This window comes from Hermetia illucens, chromosome 3, assembly GCF_905115235.1.
Source record: "Hermetia illucens chromosome 3, iHerIll2.2.curated.20191125, whole genome shotgun sequence".
Classification (NCBI taxonomy): Eukaryota; Metazoa; Arthropoda; class Insecta; order Diptera; family Stratiomyidae; genus Hermetia; species Hermetia illucens.
Window position 1 is genome coordinate 102,599,864 of NC_051851.1, and position 19,385 is coordinate 102,619,248.

Sequence of the window (19,385 nt, forward strand, 5' to 3'; positions counted from 1 at the left end):
TTGAACTGTCGCACGCTTTAATTTCAATTTTTAGTAATATTATTGATAAATTTTAACTGTGAGAATGTTTCCTGGGTGGTAATGGGTTGATTAATAGGAATCATTTTCTGTGTGTTCATTGCTTCAAACCACATGTAGTTTTTCATCTTCTTTTTTCGAAATTTTTTAACACTTGTCCGACGGATGGGTCATACTGATTAATAAAATACAATTATGTGGAACAAAAGTTTGATATTATTGAAATAGCGTTAAAAGGGGAACATTTTCATTTTCTCAGGGGTGATTTAACTAGCTCAGATAATGCTGCCTACATCAAGAAGTCACCATTTGAGCATTAGAAACAGAAGAAAATTAATGGTAATAAACTTTTCTCTTTTCTCCCCAAAGAGGCTGAAAATATGAATACTCGCTCAGCACATCGTAGGGTACATATCATCTAAAAACCATTCTCGTCTTATATTGTTTTGTTGTTTTTGAATGAATCCAACTTTGTGGTGAACATTTATAAATAGCTGAAATAGATGAATTTTCTGGGAGTCAATCTCCTCTCGCAACGATTTCGTGCATAGAAGTAGTTTTTTTGTTACCCCTAGATTTTTGAACAGTATCATGAACGATTCATCACACTCTCTGCGGTGTAACTGCAACGATATTAAAAGGAAATGGACGCAATCCAAAATGAGAGCACTTGAGAAAGAGACGACAGAGCGATATTTTGTGAAATACTCGCAGTGTGCTAATTATATATTTTTAAACTTACCGCGCAGGGGAATTGGTCGATTTCTGACATTCTTAGAGCATCAGCTTTATAAAGTTATAAAGACTTACAAACTTCATTGATCCTATTCAGGGGATTCAATATTACACCAGCCTTTTATATTTTTATGTATATTACTCCGCAGAATCGACGAAAAAAGCAACTCTTGTAGCAGAAATTAACTTGCTAAACTTAACGGAAATGACTTATTTCAAGACAAATGACGTTTATGATTGTTTGTAGCTTTAAAAACGTCATCAACGACTTGGAGGAATTTCAATTAGGCGTTGCGATCATTTCCTCTGGTTTCTGGTTTTGATGAACTTGATTCAAATCACAAAGTGTTTACAATTTAAAATTTGTTCATTCCACTGTTTCAAAGGTAGTTCGCCCACAGACGTCATCGGAGGATAAAACTGTTTGGTATATTTTTGCATCATGTGAAAAAAGCATACATTTATGAAAGTATCAATGACATGATGAATCGAATTGAAGCCAAAAATAAAATGGATCAATTTTGAACGAGCGACCCCTAAGATGAGGATTTGTTCTTTTTTCTGGCAGTGTGTTCATATCATAAATGAATTGAAGAGGTTTTTGTAACATACCCAGGCGTTGCGTCGCGAAGTATGAATATAAAAAGACAAACGAACCTGTTTATATAATTCCTCCGCAGTCCAATTCGACGACATGTTTGTTTTAAACGATTGGATTCTGATTAAACTGCGTCATGTCACATCTGAAAACACCGCAGCATGCCATATCTGACCTGCCATTAAATTTGAAATCCAATGTCACCCATTATTGATTTTTAACTGAAATTTACGCTGACAATTTTCGCCCAAATTCCCCGGATACCCTGTTATGTATAGCCTATTTGAAAAAACTTCTGGGGTCGGCTACCTGTGATCGGTTGCGACATTTTCCTGATCTGGATGTAGTCGCGAAGCTTTCAAATCCCCATCCAGCGTATCAACCCACCGCTGCTCGGCCGACCTTTTGGTCGTTTACCATCAATATCAATTTTTGGACCAATCTTGGCAAGTGAATTCTTATTAGCACGAATTACAATATCATCGAAGACGCCTTTCTCTCAATTGTTCCACGATTGATGCAACCCCATTTCCCCCCGGACATCCTCATTTCGGATGTGATCAAGGCGTGTTAAGCCACAAAGGCGACAGGAAAGGACTCTTTTATCTAAATATACATGTATGTCTAGGGTACAAAAACTGGCATAAAAACACAATATTGTGCGACTATATGTCATATACCAGTCGACTCTGCTGTGAATGAGTACCTGAGTCAAATCAGGATAATAATCACAGCCGCGCGTAATGCTCATCCTATGCCTACGAATTTTACGATTGGGTAACTTAATTTAAATTTAGATAAATTTCGTTTAGAGCATCGAGGGAAAGCGGGTCCTTTCTAAGCTTTTGACAAAATTCTCAATATAATTTTCAGCGAAATAGTCGAAGGGTATAGATATATCGCAATTATTTATATTACATGAAAAACTAATTACGGAACAATTTGAATGTCAATGAAACATAAGCGCAATCGTTTGATCAGTTCAAAAGGTGATTTGACGTTTTTCCTTCGCAGGGGGCTCGCCTCCTCGATACATAACTCTAGAAATAATGGAACATTCGAAACGAAATATTTCATGCCCATTTGACTTCAAAAGAGATAGAAGATTATGAAATTATCAACGAGTTTTTTGTAATGCGTACTGAATTGTCTACACTGATTACTTTTAAAAAACATCAAAAATAAATAAAAATATACAGTTTTATTGGTGATATTATGGGATCAAATTTTGAACTATCTCAACATCCACTGTATCTGTCCACACTACTACATAAAATTGTATGGATCACGAGACAGCAAATATTTCGAACGTTTCATACCTATTGAACCACATTCAGAAACAACAACTTTATCGGTGAAAAATTCAATCTATGGTAATAACTAATAGATATTTAAAAAATGTTAGATATTGCCTTCTGTTTGTAGTTAAGTCTAAAATTGATAGACCAGTAGCTTACTCCAAACTACAATTTTATTTTATTATGTATAGCTACTAAGTAGCTTTGTACTGGTGAAGGGAGTAAGCTGCTCCCGAAATATATGTATACATAATAAAATAAAATTGTAGTTTGGAGTAAGCTACTGGTCTATCAATAATAGATATTTACCAATAATCTAACAATTTTATGGTCATACATATGCGATGGCACAATCTGCAATCAAATCCTATTGAAATCGATTCAGTATGTCTATCTCTCTGTGACATCCGATTTATTCGGAAACGGCTGAATTTATTGTCACGAAATTTGACGAGACCGTGCGGTCTGTGAATTCCGTTATATGATACATGCAACATTTCTTCACTCAATATGGTCGCGTGGGATATGAAATGGTTCAATTATTACTTTATGAAACTAGTTCTATTTGAATATTGCTATTGAGTGGAATAGGGGGCTTAAAATGTGAGCCCCAAAAAGTGAAACATATCTTTTCTCGAGACTATACAACCGAAAAACCTGAAAAATGATGCATCTATATAAAATCTACGCTTCAAAAAACATCCCTTTCTAATATCTGCACCAATAAAGTTACCATATTTTAGAAATTTAGCCAGAATCCCCCCTTAAGTTTATCATAGAAGTATAAAATTTAACAGAAGTTTGAAGTAAATTCAGTTATTATTAACGAAGAACGACATATACATATATTAGTATATGCCAATGAAGTTTGCCCGTTTTATCCAATTAAGATGAATATGTAAGTTAGTAGCAGTGATATTCAATGTATATGCACGTATTCTTTTGTGCACGGAGTAAAAATAATATATTGGAATGCCTTTGAGATATATGCGTCATATGTGGTGTAGACAATGCTTGTTTGTTTAGGATAAGCACAACATCTGGCTTTAATATGTAAATCTGTACATATATCTTGGAGTTTTGAAATATATGAAGAAATGTTTTAAAGTATTAGCTATGTACGAATTGAAACACATAAGATTAACACAACACTTTTATATCTGAAGCGCCCAGCTTGTGGCTTTCCGACTTGTTTAATAACAAACTGTGAATTTCACGGAAGATCATATTAGTACATGGAAAAACTATCCAGCACTCATAAGTTAAACTTTTCTGATCAGAAAACCTACAATCTAAACAAGTCGGGAAACCGGAAGCTGGGCGCTTTAGATCGAAAGGTTTTGTGTATTTCTTTTATAAAAACATTTGAGTGTGAATTTGTCCTATTAGTACGTAACACGTAATATGCGCATATACACCCAGCGAAATAATTATATGTGCAAACAATTATTTTCAAATTGATAACAAAAGTGGTTTTATTTGATTTTGTTTATATTTTTATTGAAACAGGTTTAATATAAGAATACAAAAAATAGATTGCCCTTTTTATTCTGTTGGCTCTTTTAGTCAATATAAAGTGAAAAAATTAAGCTCCGAAGGAAATATTTATATGTGCAAAAGTAAATTAGATTATAAAAAAAATAAGAAAGATAAGCTATAAAAACAAGAATTGATATTTTAGTATTTAGTATGGTCTCCATTATTATAAACCACTTGACTTAATCTAAATGGCATAGAATTAATTAAGGAATGGAGCGTAGAATCGTCGATTTTGGCCCATTCTTCCTTGATAGCTTCTTTGAGGTCCTTGAGGGTGTCAAATTAGCGGCCATTTTTATAGACTTGCTGAGAAAGAATACTCCACCAATTCTCCACTGGATTTAAGTCTGGACTGACAGCAGACCACTTCAATAAAGGCACATTTTTGGAAGCAAAGAATTGCTTTGTAAACTTAGCAGAATGTATTGAAGCGTTGTCCTGCTGAAAAGTCCAGGACTCACCATAAATATCTTCAGCAAAGTCTAACAGTACATCGTTAAGGAGTTCCACGTACATCTGCGCGTTGACTTTATGCGAAATAAAGCAAATTGGTGTCTTTCCATGGTACCCGAAACCTGCCCATACCATCAGAGATCCACCGCTGAAATTGCGAGAGTAGCGCGTCTGTCGTGGTTGTCTGGAATCTCGCCAATACTTTTGGGAACCATCTGGTCCATCCAGATTAAACTTTTTCTCATCGCTGAAGATGACATTTCGCCACTCTTCGCGCCAAAATTTATATTTTTCAGCGAACTGGAGACGTGCCTTCTTATGGTGAGGGAAGAGTCTGGGTTTGGCACTGCGGTTTTCATATCGAATGTTACTGCTTTCATGTAAAATTTGTTGAATACGACGCCTAGTCACTTGCAGATCCAGTTCTGCTTTAATTTGTCCAGCACTCATGTTTTTGAACACAGCTAGGCGACCGATTTCCCGTTTGGTCCTATCACAAACCATGGGTTTTCTTCCACTTCGCTTGATTTTGGCTTAATTTTCAGAGTCGTCCAGAAAGTTTCTAATCGTATTCCGATGGCGATTAACTCTTGCAGCAATTTCCCCAATTTTCATACCAGATTCATGAAGACCAATTACGATCCCACGCTCATTTTCCGTCAGAGTGGTTCCACGTGGCATAGTGCTTTAAAAAAAAATTTTCTGTTCGAAAAATAACTATTTTAATCTATAAATATAAATTTACCTTCTTCTTGAATTTCCTTACTGATTAAAATACTCACAAAACGTAATTACTTTCACACTGCGCGCTTCAAAACACTATCGCTATTGAAATGCACATATAAATATTTCCTTCAACAGACAGACGCCGCCGCAGGTTTTTGTTAAATAACGGTACCGCAACAGAGCGAAAATGAAAAAAACCGATTGTGTTAAGAAACTACACACATACACGAAGTTATCTGCGTATTCAATGAATAATAACAATTATTATAAAAAGAAATCATACCAAATATATTTTTGCACATATAATTCTTTCGCTGGGTGTATTATGTGAGAATATCCACTTTCTTGAGATACTGACATTCAAAATCTTGAATTTCCAAAGAAGTGACAACTTTGACCTGTTATAACTTTGTTACTAATAGTGCGATTTCCACCAATCTTGGTAGGATCAAGCTTTATCAAGCCTACATTACTGCAAAATTTCGTGGTGCTAGGATGAACTTAAGGGAGGTTCTGCTGCCAATTACTGAAAATTACAGTAATATACTATCATATTATTAACTTTATTTGAAGGGATATCTGTATGGAAGGTATTTTGAAGCCTAGCCACCATATAGTGGTAGGCTCTTGATTTTTTCAGATATCTCGATTGGGCAGCTTCTGTGAGAATGGCCCCGTTAAATAAATTATCACTTTCGACCCCACGAACTCCCCGCCTTTCCAACAAATATCCAAACTAAGACCAGGTTCGGAAAGTGCTAACCGAGACCTTTCATTTGATATCCCTAATGACTATATTTGTTGGGACCCCCCCCCCCCTTAAATTCAACGTAAAAGGATGTAACTCACTGTATCCGTGAGCGTTCAGAGATACCACCTTTCCACCAAATTTAGTGTCAACCGCTCCTACCGTCTCCGCGAAAAATGCGTGTGATAGACAGACAGACAGACAGTAAACCGATTTTAATGAGATTTTATTTTACACAAAACCTTAAAAAAGGCTGAGGAAAAGTACCTTCTTCATATATGGGGTTTTGATTTTCAATGTAAGTCAATTATTCTCGTTAATTATGACGTTAGCATCTTATTTCTGTGGCTTAAGATGCTGTGAATTCGCGCGAAATTGATAAGATAATAGCCGGATTTCCACAAAATTCACGATATACTATCCTCTATGCTGCTGCAAAAGATGGTACTCCTGGTATGAACAAAAAGGGAGTTTCCCGGCAATTTAAAAAATTCCGTAATATTTTATTATTAAGTCAATTTGAGCTTATAGCGGATAGGACATATTTTGAGGCCTAACTTTTATATAGGCGCATCGCTCTGAATTTTTTTTTCAGGTTTTCGAGTTGAGTGCATTCCGAAAATGATGCCCACTTTGAGTTTGCACATTTTCATTCTTTACTTCCCTATTTTCCCATTTAAGCTGAAAATTGTGAAAGTGATGATTGAGACCTTTCATTTGATACCCCACACACAGATGAAGTCGATGAAAAAAAATACATTCTCCCTTTGCAAGTATGGAAAGTCCTCTTTAGACTCTTCGTAAACTTATGTAATTTACTTTACTCGTGGGACTTCGTAGTTCCCATATGTCCACTAAATTTAAATTTGAATCGTTTCAGCCATTTTTGAGAAAAATGCTGATAACACACAGCCAGAGAAAAATTAAATCGACCTTAATAAGTTTTTTTTACACAAAACGCCAAAAACTTTCGTAGTCCAAACCAAGATTCGAATCCTAGGCGAGATATCGTCGAAAGTTATTTTGGCGGAGAGATCAGATACTATGTAATACACGAAGTGATTACAAAATTGGATTATTGCCGTACACTTTCACGTTACATGTACTGCCGAAAGATTATTTTTCAGTCGGTTCGACTTTTACAATCGACGGAATACTTTTCTAGATTACTTGTAGGGATTATGCCCTTCCAATTTGAACTTCTACGATATTTCTTCAATTGAAGCTATTTATATGATATATTAATTCTTCGCCCGCAGTTAATTCTGATAAACATACTATAGAATACGATGCTGTTTTAATTAAGTATAAGACTGAAGACGCTGAAATCCATCAAGTTTACTTACGGATATGGCTCCTTCAAAGTCACGTTCATAGCACAGTGTTATTCAGCCTGTCGTTTAATTAAAAAAAAACTGAAGTGTATTGCACTATGCTGCAGTACAATTGGCATAATCCATCTTATCCAGGTTCAAGCGCAACCCGGTTGATCACACTCAATGCGCATTCTCACTTTGTTACGTTAATGATATAAAAAAAAGTTGCCGCAAGACAAGCTTTTACTAGGATTCAAAAAACAACGAAACACTCAGCACAAAAGCGTCGTACCTAAAAGATTGAAAGTTTCGTATGCTCAAATCATGCAAATGTACGTTAGCAACACATTGACGAACAATAAATGCTGCTATCAAAATATCTCAATGCGTTAGGTAATGCTCATGTTGGGTATACTCTGAAACATTTACATGAGTGAATTGAGAATTACAGTTAAATATCTTTTGATACCAATTGGCTAAAAGAGTGTGTTGTGGTTCAGGTTAACTTTCTGTTCACTATTCCCTTTGTTAATGTTTATGGACAAGGCATTAGCAAAAGGCGACGTGGAACACTGCATTGTTAGCAACAACAAATCTTCAAAAACATCAAATTTTACAAATGAAGTCTACCTCAAAGATTTTTATCGAATTGAAATTATTGTTGTTCGCTCTTTGGTGGTTGCTGGTCGGAGGGAATGGTTGCTGCGGGGGCTGATGACAACCGAAGCCCATTGGCAGCGATTGGTTTAATGGCGCTGGCTGCAGCTGTTGTTGCAAAGACTGCAACTGCAACTGCGCCTGTTGCTGGTGAGTCCCACATTGCAGTGTCTGTTGTAACTGTGGCATTGCTTGTGGTAAGCCTTTACCTTGATTCTGTTGTTGATGTTGCTTCGGTTTAGGATAAAAGTATGGATCGAATGTTCGCAAAATGTCAGTGCGCATATTATCGTCATAATAAGGATTGTTGTTGCCGCCTTTATGGTCGTTTCCTTTCAACTCGCCCTGATTCAGTGCTCTTTGATTATTGCCAGTAGTTCCGCAGCTGGTTTTGTTGACTTGCGGCCTCTTCTGAGCTACTGACACTTCGTCGCTATTACTGCTGGCTGCAGCGCATGTGAAAGTAGACAACGGAGTTGTGGTTGCACCGGTCGGTGTTTGCCCACTTGCAAGATATTTGGCAACCATCTTAGAGCCGTTATTAGTGACATTAACACCATTTGATTTATTCAACCCTTTAGAGGAATAGGTTAGGGCCGCATTGCTAGGACGAGTTTTGTCATGCACGTTAGTTGCATCTGGCGTGGCACCTGGGGCAGATTGATATTGGTGTGTCTGGGATTCATTTTTAGTCACGATGGCAGAATTGACTTGACTTTGTTCGGTCGTTTGATGCGTACCTCCTCCAATCTTCAAGCCAATATTTTTTGCATCAATAGGGCGCTTGACAAATCGTTGAGCTTGTGCTTGTTGATGAGGTTGTCTAAACATGCTAGTCTGCGGCACAGCGGAGGTGCTATTGGATTTTTTTATGGGAAATGCATTTTTCTCTTTGCTTTGTTGATTGAAATTCGCAGTGATTCTCAATATGTCATTTAATCGTTTTTCAAAATGATTCTCCGCATTTTTCTGCTTTTTTGTAGCTGCCATCTCTATGGAAGTTGCCTGCTGCGTTTGTTGCTTTGAAGGCAGCGTTTTTGGACCTTGTTTACCTACGTTAATCACAGCCTTATTCTCGTTGGAGACGAAACCGCCATTCCCGCTATCTTTATGACCAGGTACCACTGGTCTTTTGAAAATGTTGCATATATATGAGGTAACTGCCTCTTGAGGTTTGTGGTTTATTTGTTGTTGACAAGTTGATTTTACTGAATCCGTATTTCGCGTAGCAATTTGCTTAACGTTAGGTGCCAGCTGAACATTAGAAGCTTCTTTGCGTCGCAAGAAAAACGGCTGATTGGTTTGCTTGGCGGAGAAAATGGAACTACTTGATGAACTCTTCATAACATTTTTCGAGGGAGGACCCTGATTTGAAAATGGTCCGCCAGCTGTTGATGGCCGCATCATCGGCAAGTGACCATTCGAGCAGCTTTTATTCAGGGTAGAGATTGTTGGCTTTGCATAGCACGGTATACTAGTTTTACTGGACGATTTGATTCCTTGTGGCACATTAGAATACGAGATGCTTTTACTTAAGTTCATAAATCCTGGTGGTTGACACTGAGCAAGTTGTTGAGGCTGTTGTGGGTATGCTTGCCCACATTTTGAACTTGGCTGCAAAGCTTGAATCGATCCTTTTTGATTTTGATTAATGGATTTACAATTTAATTGTGGAAGAGACATGTTTTTTTGCAATTTAACAGGCTCTGGTTCAAATCTAGGTGCGGAAGTTTCTTTCGTTGGTGTAGCAGCAATGATTTTTTCATAATTCCAGCCAGATTTCTTTTGATCTTTCCCATTGATATTATTCGACCAGAAAGCATTCATCAATTGTTTTCCCATGGGCCTCAGATTGATACATGAATTGGAAGCACTTTTTTGAACTCCTTTCTTTACTCCAAATGAGCTTTCGCTCACTCCAAATTTTTCCAATTTCGGCAAAAATCCACGAATTTCAGGATGATCCAAAGGGAAATTTTGATTTGGCATAGTTGTACTTGATATACTTCGACTTAGTTTGTTTTGGGTGCTAAGACCGCTATGCGAAACATCGCCAACTGCTCCGAATCCTGACCCAATACTTTGGTGTGAAGTTGATTTTGCCAACTGATTCTTCTGCGCCACGATCCCACTATTTATGCTCTTTATTTGATCATATAGATCTTCACATTTTTTGAATTCTTTGTGTATTTTCTTGTCAAGTTCACTGTAATCGGGAAGACTTTTCAGATAAGTATTCATGTAATCTATATCGGCATTGTAGATATCACTGGTGAGAGTTGGATTCACGTGTTTATTTGGTTGCACGGATACATGCGGCTGTTGCTGTTGCGAACAAGTTACCGATTTAATTGCCTGAATTTCCTTATCTGGCGGGCATTTATAGTTACTCTTGTATGTTGGTTGTGTACTGTTGTCGCTTCGTTGTGGGTGATTATTTCGACTTTGATTGGCAGTCGATGAACTTTCACTATTATTTAAAATTTTTGCAAGGTCAGATAGCATTTTAGAAGACGATGATTTCTGGGATGGGAATGGAGGGGTAGCGCGAACGGCTGACTGTACCGGTGGTGAACAAGATGAAGATGAGGCGGAAGAAGAAAGTGACGTTGACAGTGATGGCGTACGCTGCTTTTTGGTGGGAATTGTATTTTGCTGCGGTTTTTCATGGTTCTCACTGAAAGTCAACTTAGACAAATTAGTAGGGAGTTTTGCTATCCCAACGGTGCTATGTTCAGGTATATTCGTTGTTTCCGATGCTACTGTCGGACGTTGGGCTGATGGAGGTGTTGATCCTATCATTTCTGCCATTGGTGTCTTCCCTCCGGGCTTCATTTCTTGATGTGTCACATTGTAGAAATTAATTCTTGTTGATGATGATGACTTGGGAGGCAATGCCGGAGGTTGAGAAGATCTTGAAGGTGTAGATTTTTCCATTATTTTTGGATTGCTCATATTAACGGAACTTTGTTCTTCCCTATCCCGAGCTTTACTTAATTGTGGAAGAAATAATTTTGGCTGATTGTAATTACAGAATGTAGGGAGCTTACTCAACTCATTTTCGCAAAGATTGGGAAAATCGTAAGTTGAAATACGATTCTGGAAAAAAATTTGAGCATAGTTTGTTTTCCTAGGCGAAACGCTCTAAAAACTGTGGAATGCGAATATTCGTAGGCTTATTTTCATGAGATTTTAACATAATGAAGAGTTAAGATGCAATAATGGCTGTTGAATGAAATGTCGTAAATTAATGCATAGGCCACCCCTAGCGATTTGTTCACACTTTTAGCAAGAAACTCCAAACATTTGTTCAAATAGATTATTATGAATGTATCGGAATTATATTTAATCAAATGTTTGAAGAATTTGATATTATGATATGAAAAGTTCAAAAAGAATTTTATCATATAAAACATCGGCGACCACCATAAAAAATTCGAATTTACTACTGAGGAGACCTACGATATCTAAAAGCAGACTTGTCAAGACTACTATAGAACACACGATAATGAAATGTAAATGATAATTGATAATACCGTTGCTTAATAGCTTGTCTATTTTAGCACACTAATGAGATGCTATTGGTGTTTAGAATGAATTGATTTACTGTTTTCAAGGATATGTATCGGCTCCGAAGAATCGATTTTTTTCGGCATCAATTGCATCCAGTTTTAGTGTAGAATATTTGGGCGAACTGTTTCTTCGATATTCCGAGTCGTTCGGAAATTACAGTATTAAATAGGTAATGCCGTATGTCAGGTTTACGTCGACTGTGGCAATGAAGTTCAAATTTACTGGTCCGAACGACGTTCGAATGACTTCGCTAAAAGAATGGAAATTGAAGCCAAGGCTTTACATGTTTTTATGAAACCGATGGTTTGTTGACTAGGTGTAGCAGATTAATGGTCAGTTAAAGTTGTATGTTTAATAATCACATTCTAATTTTTAAATCCGTTTTTCACGAAACTGCATGTTGAAAATCTGCTACCACCATAGTCCAAAACCTATCCAACGAAATTCGTTGAGATTTTCACGACGCATTGAGAACATTCATTGGGCCGTTTCTTTACTCATTAAAAAATTCACCAAAATTTACAAAAAAAATAACAAAGCACCAAAAATTTACTTTTCAATATTTTTTAATAATCCTAGTTTGCGAACTGTGGTTAAGTCCGCATGTTAAAATGCGGTTTATTTTTTTTCTTTAAGATGAGCACAGCGGTCCCTAGTATGGCAGCAGAAAAACACCGCTGCTCCGTATTTCAATAATGTACTATGCTATCGGGCTGGAGATTTATTACGCGTGCTCAAGATATTAATAAATATGTGGTGAAAAATTCATATTTGTATTTCCAAAAGGCAAAAAAAGGCCTTCACACGGGATGGCTCCCTTAATTTGTTGAAGTATCATCAGCGTTAGACAAACAATAAAAACTTTGCCAATGATATCATGATTTTTTAATACTCCTACATATATAATTTTTGCAATTTCTAATAGGTTTTCATTCTAGTTCTAAAAAATGAGAACCAATTCATATTTAGAGTTGAAAATGAGATTAATAACTGATTTTGTCAATTGATTTAATTTCACTAAAATTCAAAGCCTACTTATTTAACAATACCAGTGTTTCGTTGCTTTCCGTTTGTTTACTGCTGAAGCAACGTTAGTTCCATAGAACTGAACATATTGGAATTCTAATCCTAGCGTTTCAAAGACAATGCTCTCAAATTTGAATTAAAGTTGCCCGTGCCAGATTGGAACTGGTGCAGTAACCCTGTCGGCTGCGTCAACACCACATGGTCAAAGGAGAGGAGAACCTCCTAGAGATGGCACTGGGGCACACTGTTTTCACTTCGAATTGCTGGTCGTGGGGCAGTAGACGAATGTTCTGAGGCCTAGTAGGGCGATCAGACTCCAGTCTGCACGGCACTCATCTGAAGTGGCTCCGGCCACGAAGTCCCATTAGGAATTATCTGGTACTATGGGAACCCGGACAGCCCTCCGAGGGGGTCTCAGGAAAATTCCTTTCCCTCCTATACTCAGTATAAACAAGTGTCGTCGTGCCAAATCTCATTGGTTGCAGAGGGATTTGTATCACAACTGAATGTCGGATTCCAGTCGAGTCAGCTGTGAATGCGAACTTGAACCAAAGCAATAATCTTAGGTGAGCGCAATGCTGACCACATTACCTCCTACAGGGCACAGTAGTCCTGTAGTGTGCCGTTACAGTCTTGAATGAAGTGCTCTAACACACTGTTTTCAGCTAGTAAGATCATAATCACCCAATTGGGCTTCAATCAGTATTAAAAGTTAGCAAGAACTAATGAAGATCTTTCAAGTGAAAATCTACATTTCTCTGTTTTGGATATTCAGTTAAGATATCTGCCTGTCTGCTCATCCTCAACACATTCAACCTATAGATGTTCAGCTTATGAAAATTATGAAATAAACTTGGTGGGCAAAATTCTGATATGAATAGTAGTATTTTCCTTTTGTAGTGAACAAGTAGCTAGTGGTGATAATAATGGAGGTGTGTTCACTAGTAACAAAACAACATTAATGCTCATTAATCAATTTGTTGAAATGTTTCTAGAGGGTTCAAAACCATACCACAATGAAGAAAGCATCACCAGTAACAACGTCGAATCGGTTTAAACAAAGACCTCAAAAAAACTTTTCATTTCCGAAAACGATAAAAAAAAAACTAAAAACCGAACTATATTAAATTTCAACATAAAAACCTTCAATATATGATCTGGGATTTTTCCATTTTTAGGAACAGGTATCTTTTTAATAATGATAATTTTATCCCCCTCAATTTTTTGAATTGTTATTGGTGCTCGAGATTTGGGTTGGTGGTGGTGACTGTGAGGGGCTTGTTTGTTGACATTAGCAGCGCTAGAAGCATTAGCAGTTGATGATTGTTTGTTAGTTAATGGCAAAGCATTATTTTCTGCTTTTTCCTTATTCTTTCGAGCCTGTTCAGCAAGCGAAGCAGTTGTTGCAGTGAATGATTTTGTTACTGTTTTCGTGGTATTGCTTGAACCCATTTGCTTAGAACCACTCGATTTGGAATTATTATCAGTACTTCGAACAATTGAAATATGATAAAGCGGTTTGTCATCATCGAGTATGCTTTTTTGTGGAACGAATTTCTTTTCAACTTTACGAAGAACCACTCCCAACATTGGTCCTTCGTTTTTTTTTATTTGAACTGTCGTTTTTGGCGGTCCGATGCGCTTCAACACAACACCACCGATTTTCACATCAGGTGGTGGAGTTTTGTGTTTCTGAATCTTTGCCGCTTCTAGATTTTCATTGATAATAATTCCATTCGTACTGGTCATTCCGATATCGTTCAAATTTGGTACCGAAATGGGATAAATCGTTTGTGCTTCGGTTGGCACATCTTCTCCTTTTTGGTGGTTGCAATTCATATCGTTATAAGCTTCACTAATATCTATAATAGAAGATGGTAGTAATGCGGTTTCATCCATTGTTTGTTTATAATCGACCGGAACTATTTTTGGAATTGTAGAGGTATTTAGACAGATTGGACTTGAACAGCAAAAAAGGACGTTCCGTGGGGTACAATTCGATACTATAGAATCATTTGACGTTACTGGTGCTAATGAGACCGAAGCATCATTGCTGCTATTATTCAGATTACTGTTGTTAATGGGGTCACTCAATGAAGGCGACTGTGTAGACATTTTCAGTATCACTAATACAATTTCGTAACACCAACGTAACTTCCACAGCACTTTTCACTGTATGCGTTTATTTGGAGCTTCAAATTACAGGTGCCGTTTAATTTTTATACACAACACTTCAAAAACTATATTTCTTTCAATAATCAGGGAAGATGTATTCAGCAGGATGAAATTAACAATGTTTCTAATCAATTCAAAGATTCATTTTTTTAAAGTAATATTAGGTGTTTGGTCAAACGCGTAAAACAAATTTTAGGTTGAGCGAAATTGAAAAATCAACTGGCATTTTCTCATCATTTACGAAAGCGCATAGAATGGAAAATGCGAATCTTTAGCACATCTCTGCTGTAGTTAGTGCGACAGATCATTATAAATTATTTTCAGTGGAAATTCCCTTGCACTTTAAAGAAGATAAAAATGTGAGATTGACAATAATTGTATCAGCGTTATTAAAAGACCAGTCAGTTTTTCAAGACATGCGCATTTTTAAAAATTTTAGTTCAAGGATTCATTGACACTCCGACACTTATATTCCGGAGAATATTCTGGGATGTTGCACAAGAATGTAATGATGTACACTTGCTGTTGAGGTAACGATTTTCAGAAGTATAGTACGAATATATTAACGATAGTTTTTCACACACCGAACTCTTTCTAGCTTAACTAGGACGCAGGCCCTTCGACGACATGCGCCAATACCGGTTCGTCGTAAATCTGATTAAGTTTAATTTACAAGAATACAATCGATTTAAAGAAAAATTTGGAATTTCTTTGTACTCCGAATTTTCACGCTAGGCTCATATAGATGTGAAAAAAGAAAATTAATTTAGATACAGAAATTAAAATTGTTAACAACGTTTTCCAAAACCGCGCACAACTGTTCGATAAAATTTTCTCTCGGTATTTTGTACTTTTTTCCCGTAAAGTCTCAAAAAAAACATAGAACGATCAGTAATACTGTTCGCGATGGCCCATGTCTTTTAGACGGCATCTTAAAACGGGTATAATACTCATGTGAGAGGATTTAGCCAGAGTTCAGTTTTTAGTAAGAGCACATTAACGTAAAGCACGCGAAAATGGCAGGCGTGCACACGAACAAATTTAGAACTGAAAAGAAAACTCTCCCCCCATCTTCACTTCGAACAAAAACTAGAGGAAACCAACATACACTGAAAATTCGAAGGCGAACTTTTCAAGAGCGCCAAGACTTTGAAATTGGCCAATGGCGTTTTCCGAGACGTCGTCTATGTTGGTTGAGGAAATTCATTTTCCCGAAACAAATAGTCTCTGCGATTGACTATCGTTTCAATTTACATAGATTCCCAAGTCATATGTGTTGAGTTTTTCCGCTTGATCGTCAGAGGTGATCTGCACTCTTCATGCATATGGAGTGGCCGTGCTCAAGGGATGGAAACTAAAAAAAAAAAGAATATAGCTCGTGTTTTTCTTAAGAATTGCTTGATGATCTTGATGACCTATGTCGGGATGAGGAAACTTGTAACGCTAGGATAAACATCACTTTAGGCAGAGTAATTATTTTTGATTTTCCCCAATCATGTACCGCACTTTTCGAACGTGCTGCAATGAACCATGCTAGTAAATCGCGAACATTGGCTACAATAAAAAAAAATGTATTTTACATACACTCACATGACAAAAACATTATCGAAAAACCATATATCGTGATTGAACTCTTGGCCACTATTTTAACTTAAATTCTTCTTTGCTTTCATCAAAGTTTCATAGTGTAAGTACCAAAAAAAGAGTCACTCAGTTCATCGTGTGGGATATGGAACGTTGTTGACAGCCACTGACAACAAAAGTAATAAATTGTGAAAGACTCCAATTTGAATCGTGGCCTTGAAGGCGGCAATGTTTTACTCAGGCACTCATCCAAAATTGACATCCGCCATTCATAGCTTCCGAAACTAACATTTTCCCTCACAGTTCATCAAAACTGACTACGTCACTTATTATTATTATTCGGTTAAGGGAAAATCGCACCGCGTCCTTGAAGAACTACTGTGTCCCTTTTATTGGTTATAGTGTACCTATTGATCAGAGTATCTCAAGCAGGCTTATAACCGTTAGCAACTTTATTATGTTCCCTACTTCCAGATCTTTCAGCCTTGCATCTGGTCAGTTGATATGCACATTGATTCCAACAGAAATGATACTGATTTGTTTCTCTGGCAGTGACACATAATTCGACATGGAAATAAATCGAACAACCAAGAGTTGCTCCCATCAAGTGTGAAAGGTTTTATGCTTCCATATACGGTGAATGATCATTCCATTTGTACGTGTCAACTATTTCTCAAAAGTTTATCCTGTTTTCATGACGATAATTATTTCTTAAGCATACAGAAATTTCCAACTAAAATAAATACAAGCACGTTGGAAGCTGGAAGCTGCTTCTTGATTCATTGCTTAGCAACTTGTTCATTGATTCTAGATAGTGTTAGGATAGCGCTTTTCATTGTTATGTGATATTTCATCCCACATAGAAGTTTGAAAAATGTGAGGAAGTTCTGAATATAACCTAGGACATTATTTGCCTCTCGAAAATTTCAAACATTTTATATAGACAGGTCGCATAGTTGGAAACTAACCTCACCCTTGACTTACTTGACAAAAAAAATGACTCTAGCGATGCCTTTGACAATAAAGTAGTATTTATATAACTTTTCTGATTGTACAAATAACATTATTTTATAAGCGTGAGATAAGATACTCAGTATTGCTTGAATCTCAAATAGTAAATATAGAACATAGACACAACTGGGAGCACTTGAAAATGTGGTCTTTCTGTTGATGTGGTTTTTAATCAGAAATGTTGGCCTCGTTTGAATTTATCTGAATATTCGAAAAAAAATCAAAAGCATTGGACACCGGCCCTTCTCGTAGAGAGGAACTGACGTTCAAGAGAGGTATCATTTCCTAGTTGACAGTTGGGCGTTTAGAGTATATGGTGTAGTTGCAAGTAATTACTAATCGAGGATCTATTATGAGAAAATACATTGAGCCAACATTTATATTGTAATTTACTATGTGTAATCAACAAATAAATTATATCACCACAATTTTTCATTTGCCGTCAGTGCAAGGCTTCCCGTTTTGTTTAAGATATTTTAAAAGAATATCTCATCGACCGATTGCTCGATTTGATTTCGATACATGCATTTGTTGAAACATTACTGATTTATTTGAACTGAGCCTTCAGACGTCTGCTTTATACATTCTCAATGTTTATTTTTCTAGTAACAGTTTATGTTGCATTTTAGGCCATTATTCTTTTCCTTTAGCCTTTGTTCCGTTCAAAAATGGGATCGGCTTGTCGTGATCAGTCTTTTATAATCGGCCAACATTCGGGGCCATAGAGCGCAATATCACGGACGACATTGCGTTAAATTTTAGATTTGAGACGACGAATACATATTGTGGAACGCCACTTCATCCATAATAGTGAGCTCCATGGAGACCCATGGTTTATTCAGATTCAATGTGACACGGTGTTGTTGAGGAATATATTCCGCATAAATTGTTATTACGTCTCATGCACTTTGAGTACATAAAATTAAATGAAATTTGATCTAACTTTGATATTATTAGGTTGTTGCAAATGAAATGTCGGATATTTGAGTAAAATTTCAAAAAACTATAACTTTTATGAAAATTAATTTTATTAGTCAAAATAAGAACCAGCAGCTTCAATGCACTTCTCCCAACGAGATACAAGGGCATTTATTCCAGTTTCGTAAAAGTCTGGGTTTCTAGAGCTAAGAAATTCTTCAAAGACACTTTTGACAGCTACTTCATTGCTGAATTGTTTCCCCGCCAAAAAGTGATCCAAATGCTTAAAAAAGTGGTAGTCGGTTGGCGAGAGGTCGGGTGAATATGGTGGATGAGGAAGAGTCTCATATTGTAATTCATTTAATTTTTGGACCGTCATTCTGGAAACATGAGGTCGGGCGTTATCATGGAGCAGTATCACTCCATATCTGTTGACCAATCTAGGCCGCTGAACACGTAATTTCTCGTGCATTTCATCAAGTTGGGCACAATATTTCTCTGCATTAATTGTTTCACCACGCTCCAAAAACGAATAATGAATAATTCCAGATGCAGACCACCAAACAGTTACCATTACCTTCTTTGGGTGAAGGCTCGGTTTTGGCATGTGTTGTGGAGGCTGATCGGCATCTAGCCATTGCGCTGATCTGCGACGGTTGTCGTACAATATCCACTTTTCATCGCATGTCACTATTCTGCGTAAAAAGGGATTGTTCCTGTTGCGGTTGAGTAGAGAACTGGATATTTCCATTCGCAGCGCCATGTTTTGCTCGTTGAGTTCATGCGGAACCCACTTATCAAGCTTCTTCACCTTTCCAAGCTGTTGTAAGTGCCGAGATACTGTCGAATAGTGTACGCCTATTTTCTCTGCAATGTCACGAATCGATGATCGGGGATCAGATTCCACTATCAAACGCAACTCGTCGTTGTCGATCGATGATCCTGGGTGTCCACGAGGTTCACTTTGGAGGGTCATGTCGCCTGATCGGAATTTTTCGAACCACCGCTGT

The 19,385-nt window shown here is 37.1% G+C and overlaps 1 protein-coding gene across 1 annotated transcript in view; it reads right to left on the minus strand.

Moving 5' to 3' along the window:
* Positions 1 to 18,381, minus strand: part of LOC119652079 — a 37,165-nt gene extending 18,784 nt beyond the window's left edge. Inside the window, exons 1-2 of the mRNA XM_038056017.1 lie at positions 13,831 to 18,381; positions 8,062 to 11,232 (exon numbers count right to left, since the gene is read on the minus strand). Coding sequence (XP_037911945.1) covers positions 8,062 to 11,232; positions 13,831 to 14,802 — 4,143 coding nt within the window. The 5' untranslated portion in view covers positions 14,803 to 18,381. The remainder of the gene's footprint in view (positions 1 to 8,061; positions 11,233 to 13,830) is intronic.
* Positions 18,382 to 19,385: the final 1,004 nt, after the last annotated feature.